The sequence below is a fragment of the Spodoptera frugiperda genome, chromosome 30 (assembly GCF_023101765.2).
Source record: "Spodoptera frugiperda isolate SF20-4 chromosome 30, AGI-APGP_CSIRO_Sfru_2.0, whole genome shotgun sequence".
NCBI lineage: Eukaryota > Metazoa > Arthropoda > Insecta > Lepidoptera > Noctuidae > Spodoptera > Spodoptera frugiperda.
Genome location: NC_064241.1, coordinates 2962106 through 2974715, shown reverse-complemented (window position 1 = coordinate 2974715; position 12610 = coordinate 2962106). Strand labels below are relative to the sequence as shown.

At 34.3% G+C, this 12610-nt stretch overlaps 2 protein-coding genes across 3 annotated transcripts in view; one reads left to right on the top strand and one right to left on the bottom strand.

The window, feature by feature from the left end:
* LOC118269653 (C3 and PZP-like alpha-2-macroglobulin domain-containing protein 8) overlaps window positions 1-12610 on the top strand; it is a 242239-nt gene that overhangs the window by 134635 nt on the left and 94994 nt on the right. The window contains exon 5 of the mRNA XM_050706877.1: window positions 6892-7017. Coding sequence (XP_050562834.1) covers window positions 6892-7017 — 126 coding nt within the window. The remainder of the gene's footprint in view (window positions 1-6891; window positions 7018-12610) is intronic.
* Window positions 1-12610, bottom strand: part of LOC118269655 (zinc transporter ZIP6-like) — a 426889-nt gene that overhangs the window by 378549 nt on the left and 35730 nt on the right. The window lies entirely within an intron of this gene.

Genomic DNA, 12610 nt, shown 5'->3' with positions numbered 1-12610 from the left:
CTAGTTTCAGGCCATGCTAGAAGGTCATATTTATGACCAGAAGTCCGCGAATAGTCGAGCTCCTTGACAAGTAATTGCGTGAGTAAGCTGAAAAACATAATAATTAAAATTTACCGTCAGCGACACGCCCTTTTATCTCTGAAGGGGTAGACAGAGGTGCACATTACTGCAGTAATGCCACTATATAACGTAAACGCACTTTTAACCATGAGTGTTATACGTCCCTTGTAATAGGGGTGAGCCTATTGCCATTACTGGGCACAATTCAGACTCCGACTTACTAAAAAATTGCCCGAGCCGGGAATAGTCGCACTTGCAACCACACGACCAACGAGGCAGTAATTAAGATCTAACTTGTGTAAAACTATATACATTAGAATATTACAGAGTGTAAAACCACGAGAAGCTATTATTCTTACCACAGTTTCACCCTTTATAATGCTACGTTAGAGAGTGGCCTAATTGATGCCATCACATGCAGATGTGCGGTCGGACAACGCAAACCGCATGGTTATCCCCATCTACTTAATTATAATTACATGGTACACTAAGTGTGTGGTTACTCTAAGTAAACTACTTAATTATTATTAAGGTTTAGGTATAAATATTAAAATTTCTGTCTTGGTTGTGGAAATTGAGAGATATCTAATGTTTTTTTGAACCGTACTATAATGGAATTCTCAGTAATAACAGAGTTATCATTTTAATCAGTTTTTGTCTTTCATTTCTGTTTCATTATTAATCAAATAATATACGAGGAAGATGCGCAGCTCGAGTATGTAGTATATCGATAGTAGAGAATAATAGTAGAGAAGCCGTTTATAGCACGCACATTTCTCTATAAAAAAAAAAACATAGCTTAGCTGAATCCATTTCCACCAGTGCTAAGCTATGTGTACCAATGAATATGATTGGTGGAAGCCAAATGCATCTACAACAACGTAGCGTAGCACATCTCTGGTGGAAAAGCACTCTTATGCATTATTCTGCATGTCCTTATCTATACGTAGTTCTGCATTGTACACAAGATTCATAACTTACCTCACAAAAACCACTAACACACCGGTGCAACTATGCACAAGCAAAATTTACGACCTCCATTCGCACAACACTAACCACAGTTCGCACTTTCCCTGTTAAAGCAAACAAAACCAGTTCTAACTAGTTTCCTACACAACTGTGACGTCATCATCCAAACAACATTGTTTTCTGCACTACAAGTGTTCATTCAGCCGTGCAAAACATTGATGTCGAATTTCGTATGTCAACGTTGGCCCAACTTCGTAACAAACTTTGGCCCACACAAGTTGGCTGTGTTTCTCCAAATAATTAATATGAAAACTGTTACGTACGTTCCACGTTAAATTGTTAATCTGAATGTCTGATACGTTTCAGAGTTTACTTGGCCGTCTACTTTTTAAAATGAAATGTGAATGTAAACTTTCGTAAATAAGAAACAAGGTTGAGAATTAATTATGTAAAGTTTTACTTGAACAAAAATGTAAGGCATTTATTTGGGAAGGTTTTTTTACGTTTCGCACTTCTGTTTCTGGCATATTTTTTATTGAGAGAAGACGTTTTATTTCGCTGGGAATTATTGCGGTAATTGGATTTTAAATACTTTTTTATAATTAAGAACAAACATCGATATAAACAGGATAGTCGAAATAAAAATTATGATTAAGAATTATTACACTACATAATAAGCTGTTATATTTCCATTTTAGTACATTATTTTTTGTGTCGAGTTCCGCTCCTCATGCATGAGAATGCAGGTTCGAGCTACCGAAGGCAAGTACCAATGTCACTCTTTCCGAGTCATTATGTACTAAACTTTCTAAGATTATTAATAGACACTACTAACAAACGGTGAAGGAAAACATCGCGAGCATGAGCTTATAACTCCTCATTATAAGTTTGAAATCGCCAACCCGCATTAAACAAGCATGGTGATTAATGCTCAAATCTTCGCTGTGTGAGAAGAGGCCTTTGGTCAGCAGTGGTCATTATAGACTTTTTTAGTGTGTATGACATTTTTTAATAAAAAACTGTATTAACCCTGTTGGATTACACATTATACTCTGTATTTAAGACAAGACAAATAGCGTGACGAGACACCATCAACCGCAGAACACATTCAGTGTCTTAGTACAAATTTTATCTCCTCACTAAAGCTGTTATCTCAGTAATTACCGGCCTAAATGCTTAGAATTAATGGAGTGAAGACAGATTGTAAAACTAGATATTATGGTCTAAGGATCTTAACTAGAGATAGCCGGCTATAGTGTTTTATTGAAGACATTTCTCAGATAGACAAGGCATGATTTTAACTGGTCTTAGTAAAATTGTTGAATTTCGCAAACGAAAATTGTGATAAACAGTGGAAATTTCCATGATTCTGATTTAATGTGAAGTGTTAGGAGAATTTGCTAATCGTTTTAGGTCAATGAGTTTCATTTTAAATAGATTCAATTTACCTCTGACTGATTTTATAGCAAAGACTTTTAATGAATAGGTACAACACACAATTTTAATGTGACTAACGAAATCATCTACTCAAGGCACCCATTCGAGTATTATTAAAAAACATTTATTTATTTATAGCCTTTTATTTTTATTCGGACTTGACAAAATCCATCCTAAGCTATCTTTGCGTCCGGAGCTAAGAGTCTGATACTCCCTCTTGCCTCACCCAAGGTGGGAGAAGTCATTGGATCATTTTCCTCCCTCAAAACAGCTATCATTGCGTTCTTTCTCCATTCTTCTGCGTTTCCGTTTGTCATTCTGGCTTTTCTATGGCCACTTTACCTCAAGATATTCCCGCGACTTGTCTGATGTCATCGTCTATCTAAAATACACAACCTACACTTATTTTAATACCATGAATCAATAAATAGATATGATGACGTCAACGACCTAAGACTAACAGAAATTGTAAGTAAATAAAAGCATTTTATAAAATAAATCTCAATTCAATCTCTGCTTGGCGAGATTGAACCCATTCTTATTCAAGTCAAGGTTCAAAATACCAAAACGTATCATAACTATTGCTTTCGCTCGGAGCAAAAGCGAGAAACATACATATTTATGATCTCAAGATATCAAAACTTCGAGAATACGATGAGAATTGATAATTCTGTGCTGGCTCTTCAAATCTTTGCCAGCGTGAATAACAAGGGGAATTATACTATCAAGTCTAGCACGTATATAATATAAAGTCATGTATTTTATGTCCTGGATGGATGTAGAAGTTTGCTTATAGTACATTCACTTTTTGCCATCACTCAGAACACAAAGATAATAAATACACTATGGATGCATTAAAGTGATTTGATTTGATTTGATAATTTAAACCTACATCTTAATGTTCCGCGCGCGCCTTAAAGCGCCATCAAACCACCACAGATGGGATCCAGTAGGGCTGATGCCTGATCTGGAGCTGCGGACTACCTGCGGACGAGACTTCTATTGGCAGCTAGCTAATGTACTACTTTTATTTTAGAAAGTGAAGTCACAAAATCCACGCGAGCGAAGCTACGAGCATCAGCTAGTAAAAAAATAAATACCATCACCAAAGTTACTCAACAAAATAATCCGAAAATAAAAACAGAGATCAGTTTCATCGATAATTACCAGCAAAACGAGAAAAACGCAGTTAACAGCACTCGTGATATCGACGCAACTGTCTCTCGCTCCATAACATTACACAGATGGCAACGAACAATATACCTTATTAATGACTTATCGTAAAAGTTTACGTGCAAAAACAAAATGGCTGCCGTGGCGATTCGGATATTCGTTGTCTTTATTACAGGATTTTATTTATTTATTTTCCAAATGTTTTGTGCAGCTGACCTGCTAATGATCTATAAAATGGATCGTCAGTAAGATCTGTGTATACTTTTTTTTTAAATTAGCTTGGAACGATTATAACATAAGAAAGTTTTCTTCACAACTGTTTATAATATGTAGACAAAAGTCTTTTTTTAACTTCGCCTCGCATAGGATTTTCTCCTGTGTCGTGGGTGCGTTTACAAAATATAATATAGCTTTATATACACATGACGCCCAGATCCGAAGCAACAATTTGTGGAACACAAAGAGTTGCTCTGTGTGAAAATCAAACCCGCTGCAGCCACTGCGTCAACCGTGCAGTCAAATTGAAATTGTATTACAATTAGACGTTAAATTAATACGTAGTAAATAGATGTCATCATATTATGAGGTGAGATTTCGACGTGACAGAAAGCATATATCCAGTATTTCTCACTCTTGACAAAAAATATTCCATCACTTGCACTTCTAGCTCAAGCATTATCAAATATCCCTAAAAGTATTTCTATCTCCACGATACGCCCCATACAGAAAAGGATAGCACGATACGGTTATTGCAATCCAGAACACCGTTCCAGTACTTGGAAATAAGTCATTAATTTTTGCTCAACTTTGTGTTACTTTTACTACCTTATTTTATGTACCTGTGGCCCTAAAACTCCGAGTAGATGTTTATGAAGCGAACCGAAATTAATGTTACGGGATATTGTTACAGTAACTAACGGTTTTTCTATTGTAACATTAATTAAAAGTTTCGCCGCGAAATTCTTAATGAATTCCTGTGTTTTATTGTAACAGTTTCGGGTTGTAATGTTGCTGCAAGTTGGGAAGTTGTAGCCATTTGTAGCTTGTTACTAATTATCTGCAGATTGTTTTGGAATTGTTTGTTTTTTTAGATTAATATCGTTCTCATTTGTAGCGTTGGATTTCCTGGTGTTTTTGTTTTCGTCTTCTTAATAAATTACTCATTGTGACAATTCCTAAATCTAATCAAAACATTACTATAAGTACGAAGGTTATACTTATAAGAAATATAAGAGACCACACCTAGTTGTTTGTTTTCTATTCCATACATTACTTTCAATATCCTCTAAAATTATATAAAATGAAAATAAAAACATATTTAAAACTATTTCCCTACCTGTAGCGAGACCATTGGTCCAAGCTACCGGTGGGTAGGACTCTAGAGACAGAAACCTCCTCACAACGCGTGCCGTTTCCAGGAGATTTTTACACTTCGCTTTACACTTATTTTGTCCTCTACCTAAATCACAGCAATTCCCTTTAAGCTATCAGAGCCAAATTTTTGTCACCTACTTCAATCTCGATAATTCTCATATCAATTGTCAAAGTTAAACTCTATGCAAAGGGACAAAGAACTAAAATTGATCACTCCTTTCCAAGTATCTAATCGAGTTAGTCACTGATTTACGTATACGCCTTTGTGTTCGGATTTCATACACAGTTCTGTTCTGACCAACGGCGATCACAGGCAAGAGAATTTCGAATCAGCACTTGTCAATGTCAATTCCAGAACATTCGGTGGGAATTTCTAGTTATTTGGATAGTTTGAGTCTGGCCTTGTCTAGGTACAGATTGACGCTGTTTAATTACTCTGTGTTTGTGAAAGGAATTGTTTCCTGCGTATCAGCTTTGTACTACATGCTATGTGTCCGGTGGGAAGGTTTACTACGGTCAATATATTTATTGTTTTTAGACCAAATTGCTTGAAAAGATGCAAAGGAAAGGTATTTTTCTATCAGGAAGTTAACTAAGTTCTAGATTTGGGTATGAAAAAGGTGGAAGGATTTTCTTTACTTATAAGTATGTGATATGGCAGCGTTGGTCGAGCGGTCGCAAGTGCGACGGAGATGAGGTTTCGGGTACGATTTTCGGGTCGGGCAAAGTATTACTTGACTTTTTTCAGTTTTTCGAAAATTACTCAGTAGTAGCACGGAGTTTGGAATTGTGACCAGTATATGACAATAGGCTCATTCCCTGTTACATGGGACTTATAACAAAGTGGTGAAATGTGAGTTTATGTTGTATAGCGGCATTACGTGCCGTAATGTGCACCTCAGCCCACCCCTTCGGGGATAAAAGGCGTGACGTTGCATACGTGATATGGCAGCTGATTTATCAATAATAAAACAAGTATACCTACCTAAATTCTACAAAATGTTTTGGACTTTTCAGGTCGAAGCAAAAATGTTTTGTTTCGGTTTGAAAGGTATCACATTGATACGTTTGCCTTAACAGAGCTATCTACTATTAATTAAAATGTGATTCATTTAATTAAACACATTTACAAATTAAAATTATTATCATCAAAAACCTTTTATTTCAAAACTGAAACAAGATCTGAAAAGCCCATGAAGTACTTACAACTTATTAAATTACTCCAACATCAATTTTATATTTTCAATCACTAAATTAAGTACATTGATTTTACGTTCGAAAATTTCAACACAAAATTCAGAGAAGTAAAGTTATTAATTAACAAAATACCTTTACGAAATTAATTGAGTACCTGCTTTTATGTGAAATATGAAATAATTTGTTACAAATTTTTCGGTAACATAATATTTGAGAAACACTAGAATTGAGGAAAATCTGTTATGTAAAATATAAAGTATCGGAGCTTTCAGAAATTATTTAGAAATCGTTTATTATCATTTATTTGTTTGTGAAGTCAATCAAGTCAGTCACTTGACTGAACAGTTGGTGCAGTGGCTGGACAACCGGCTAGCGTGTAGCGGGTTCGATTCGATTGATTTACGGAGCAATTCTTCGTGTGATCCACAAATTGTTGATTCAGGTCTGGGTATTAGGTGTATGTTAACTTGTATATTTGTAAACGCATCCGTGACACAGAAGAAAATCCTAATGTGACTACTAAAACGATAACTGTCTTGTTTATGTAAAAGTTACGCCAATAATTTCTATTTAACTGAAAATTACAGAAAATTTTATTCAATTTTTTGAATTTTTAATGGCAATAGAATTCAAAAATAGTGTTTAAAGATTTGTATTTAATTGAAAACGTTTTTGTTACAGTAACATTCTGGATTCTGGCTCTGGACCATGACCTACGGCTCGTTCGTGGAGAACTCGCGTACGTTGCGCTGAGCGATCCCGCTGGCACTAAGGTCGCTATATGGGAACAGCTCTCTATGGACGAAGGTAAGAATACCAATACATTTACTACTGTAAACGATACAAGATGTTTTATCTTCCTGAAACATTTCATCATCCGTACTAGACACAACTCTAGAAAGCCTCATGCCAATTATAGCTATAACTACGTAATCAGACCTGTTATAATTATGAAATATCCATACTTTGCAAGACGAACTTACGAACCTGTGTTAAGAACAAATACCTTCTCTGTATGTAAAGTATAAAATTTTGCTCTGACTTTAAATAACAAAAAATACTCGTGCACTGAAAACTAAGAAATATATCAAATAAATATAATTACAAGGATAACAAAACTTAACAAAACTTGAGCTACAACATAAAAAACAAAAACAAAACCATTTTAAACAATGTTCCATATATTACATACCATAATTTTAAAGAACCAACAAAATAATCACAAATGATACAGTAACCTTTTTGTCAAATCTCCAAGGAGGTTGAGTAAATAATACGGGCAGAGATGATCTCTTACGGTCCGCTAAAAGCCTTTGCTTGTACTCACCTAAGGGCTGAGCACACCTAAACCTGACAGATTCTATTTCCTTGAGACAAAATACTTCAATGTTTAATGTTGAGTTAAAGGTGATAGTTTGTATAGATTTGAATAAGTTTTTGAATAACACATTGTTGGTTTCGCGAAGTGTTTTGGTTGAATAGGAATAAATGGTTATAAGGATAATAGAGGTATGATTTTTATGTTCTTAGGTAACTATTTGTTATTGTGGCCCAGAGGTTTGAAACGCCCGCTTCTTTTGCATGAGAGTGCGTATTCGAAACCCACCCACGGGAAGTACTAATGTGACTTTTTCGAGATAAATTTTAAAGTTTAATATGTACTTTCTAAGATTATTAAGAGACACAGTGAGGAAACTAGGGCTTATAATTTCTAATTAGGTATAAGTATGAAATCGCCAACCCGCATTGAGTAAGCGTAGTGATTAATGCTCTAACCTTGTAATGCTCTGTCCATGTAAGAAGAGGCTATGGTCAGCTGTGGTCACTTATAGGCTGATGATGAGTTTTTAAGAATTCATTAGTTAAAATGTAGTGTCATTACCTCACCTTTACCTAATTCATCGTCTGATAACTTTAAATTCACCAAATTATAATCAGCTCAAGTTATATTTAAAGTAGAGATCAGCAAACTCCAAGTATTCTTATCAAAATGTGAAACTTAATTAAAGTCAGACGTTCATTAGCTACGGAACCCGCAAATGAGCTAGCTAAGTTCTTGTAATTATTTCACGCGAAATAGTTTGAGCGCCAAAGTAATATAATTTAGTTGAATAATTACCTTGTGTATGAAATTGGTGGAAAATAATTTAATTATTTACGTTAAATGGGATTTTAATTTTCAATTTCAGATAAATAAATGATCTTTAATTAATTTACCCACATTACATTACTTTAGTTGATGAATTTATACATAAATTTTATTAATATACATACATAAATATTTAATCGTCGATCGTCTATGAGCATCTTTACTTTGAGCTTTTTAAACGGCTTCTTTAAGTTCACATTGGTCGGCGATTTACTAATCGTAGCAAAAATATATCATTAATAAAAAAAGAAATAGTAGGCTGTGCGACGTCGACACGTTTGCACACGCTGCTCATGATGAAGAGTCCCTCTATGACTTGAAACTAGTAGAGCTTTTCTCCATAAATTTACGTTAGTAAACCGTGTTTTTTTAGTCAATAAAAAAAGTATTCAAACCACATTCGAAGCATTTACGTAAAAATCCATACATTCACAATACACACCCATGTTTACACGCTATTAATCCACAATTACAAACAAAAAAAAACTTCACAAAAGCTTTTTCAATTTCATCGCAATTCACAAACTTCTCTTTATTCGTGCATGAGAACTTCGCATAATAATGGGAACACAACATAAAACGAAAACAGCGTCTAAATAAACAACAGTCAGAGCGAAAAAGCAGAATTAATTCTACTCAGTCATTTGCATCTTTATCAATAAAAAAATTCACATACGAATTGCACTACAAAATTTTATGAACCAGTTTAAGTTGGACTCTACTTTTAAGTGTGATTTTACTCTTTATTACAATGCGGAGAGACATGCTTCGGCACGAATGGGCCGGCTCGACCGGAGTGATACCACGGCCTCACCGAAAACCGACGTGAAACAACGCTTGCGTTGTGTGAGTGAGATTACCGGAGTCCCAATTCCCCCCTTCCCAATTTTCCCAATCCCCGATTTCCCAACAACCCTTAAATTCCTAACCCCCAAAAGGCTGACAACGCACTTGTAACGCCTCTGGTGTTTAGAGTGTCCATGGGCGGCGGCGATTGTTTACCATCAGGTGATACGTCTGGCGTGTTCCTTTAAATAAAAAGTCAAAGTCAAAGCATTTATTTCAATTAATCCTAAATTAGGCACTTTTGTAACGTCAAATTGAGTTGTCTGTCAGTGAAGCTAGTTAAAAATAAAATAAAGAAAGTGTAGCCAAGGTCCATAGACCAATGTTCACTGGTGTTTTCATCTATACATATAATAAAATCGTAGAAAAGTGCTGTCTGTACATTGAAAATAAAAATAAAAAAAATAGCAGGGGTTATTGTTATGTCGATGTCGAACCCAAAAATGTAATTAACTTTTTTTTTGTCTGTTTGTCTGTTTGTCTGTTTGTCTGTTTGTCTGTTTGTCTGTTCGTCTGTGCGCGCTAATCTCAGAAACGGCTGATCCGAGTTGGATGCGGTTTTCACGAATATATTGTGGGATGCTTAAATTTACATTTAGTGTTTGTTTCATGTCAATCGGTTCATAAATAAAAAAGTTATGTCAAATTAAAGAATCACGTCGAACATTCTATGCTTATACCATTAATCTCCGCAACTATTTGACGGATTTGGTTGAAATTTGGTACAGATATAGTTTAGAACCTTAGAAAGGACATAAGATAGTTTTTATTTGTTTTCTATCGTTTTTATTATTAGTATTTGTTGGGTATCGGCCGAGCGCTTCGGTACTGTTGTGGAAATAGTGTACTATAAGTCGTATGATTATTTGTCTGCAGTGGTCCTGCTGTTTCGTATATTCTAAATTGGTTTCGTTGTATTTGTCTATTAAAAAGTTTATTTGTTGGGTTTTCCTGGTTAAATTATTTAACGTAGGTTTAGTTTGATATCGATTATTAGTAGTTACTGTAGTTAGTTTGTTTAATAAAATTGTAAGTCTATAATTTATAAGTTAATTAGATTTAAGTCGTTTCTTTTAAATTATTTAGTTTAAGCTTGGTTTGGCTTGGTATTATAGCATTGAGGATAGGTTGTAATATAATTTCTTTTTTAATTGTTATAAATTCGTAATTCGTAGCTTTCTTGAATTCTTTAGTTTTAAGTTAGTTTTCATCTTAAGTTCGGAAAGATTATAATATTTCTTTAGTTTAAGTCCGTTTTTAAACTATTTTTTCAATGCCCTAAGTGAGTATACATCTATTAAATTCAAACGCAGAGCTCATTATGTTGATTTTTGAGGAGTTCCCTAGAATATCTTCCACATCTCATTTTTGAAGAGATCCCGCGAAATCGGGAACTATGTGGTTAAAACCAAAAAATTGCCGGAAGTCACTATTCCACACGAACGAAGTCGCGGGCTATAATAAATCAGGTAGAAGGGTCAATTCTGTTCATTGAAAATATAGAAAAAATAAATAGCAGGGTGTTACTGGATCGATACCAAACCCAAATATGTGATTATAATTTTTTTGTCTGTCTGTCTATATATGTTCAGGCATCACGTGAAAACTAACGGTTTGATTTCGATGAAACTTGGTATAATTAACTTATTATCCTGGACATAAAATAGGTTACTTTTTATCCTGGAAAAATACGTAGAAAAAATCTTTATTTTTCAGTTTTATTCTGCTCAACAGCAGTAGCTCAATAGAGGGATCTCCTTAATTATTATGGGCCTTGCCGTATTTGGGTCCAATAGATATTTATAAGATGTCATTTTCACAGTTACTCAAAATGGAGAAATAAAACTTCCACGCGAAGACCGACATCCGCGCGGACGGAGTCGCGGGCAGAAGCTAGTAGAACAATACGACTGTAATTGTGAAGTAACTTTCGTTATTGTTTCTGGTTTTCGGCTGGTTGGAAGTTATGAGAAATGTGACTGGTAACTTGTTTTTTGGTGTCTGTTTTGTTTTTTGATGTCTGTTAAAGATTTTTTGTTTCTTTCTTATTGTGGTATGAAACAACACGTTATGTATTTAATATTGGTAAAATAGAATAGAATGCAGTTGCATGGTTTATTTTCTCATTGTGGTATGAAACAACACGTTGTGTATCTAGTATTAATGTAGTAGAATAGACTGCAGTTGCATGGTTTATACCTCTTTGACTAAATTATAACTTTCATCTTTACGCAAACCTCAAACAGCAATAAAATAATTGGTTGATTGATATATTCGGTTAAAAAAATAACCAAAAGCAGCGGTTTACTCACGCCAATAAAGAGAAAAGCTCTACTAGTTTCAAGTCACAGAAGATCTCTTTGTCATGAGCAGTGTGCATATACGCGGCGTCGTCGCGCAGCCTACTAGTTTGTATATGTATATAATATAAAAACCAGTGGTGTTATTTATACAACGCACACACGTACACTTTTCTATATTTTTTATATTAAAAAAATATATAGAATAGCTTTCTTATTTCATGTAATGTCAACATTTACAAATAATTTAAAAGAAAATCAAGTTACATTATTCCAGCCAGACCGTTTAGTCATCATAAATTCAAGATGGCTGTAGGACTTAACAAGCGTGACGAAACCAAGTCTCACTAGTGAAAGCCTTTCCATGTCATCCCCCATGCCAACCCCTGTCAAATTTTGATAGATTAGATTTCCCTCATAAACATGATTGACTTACAACTGACATATATTATTAACACGAACACGTTTTCATTTCATGTTATTTGAATTCAAACTTTGTGGTGATGAAAATATGATAGGGTATTCTCTAGAGAGTGTCAAAGTCATAGAACTTTGTTCGTCTAAGTATAATTTGTTTTGTTTTAATGAGATGCTAAAAATAAACAAAAGCTGCGCGTATTCTCGTTTCGAATGTTTATTTGGGTTCTTGGGTCTATTTAATACTTAATTAGGATTTATTTTAGTTAAATATAGATTTAGACTTGTTACATTTTCACGGATCTTCTTACTAGTTTAATGTTATTAGCCAAAATTATGGTATCATATTAAATACTTAATAATCTAAACCTGAGATTCGGATTCAAAACTTTTGTATGAGAAGAGCACAAACCAAGAGTCCGTGGAAAACTAAATAGGAATTAATAAAAACTAACTGAAAACTTAATTTGTAATCGTTATAAGTATTAGATTCAGGGAGAACTTAAACAAATCACAGTATAATCATACTTTAATTTATATTGTTGCCCATTAAATCTGTCAATCATCAATGAACGATAGCTAAACTCCACTTCAACTTCAAATGAATGATTATTTTCAGCTGTTTAAGCAAATGTTTCTATTACTTTCAAATCTCATTTATCAATATTAATAGATTTGTCGACGCTTT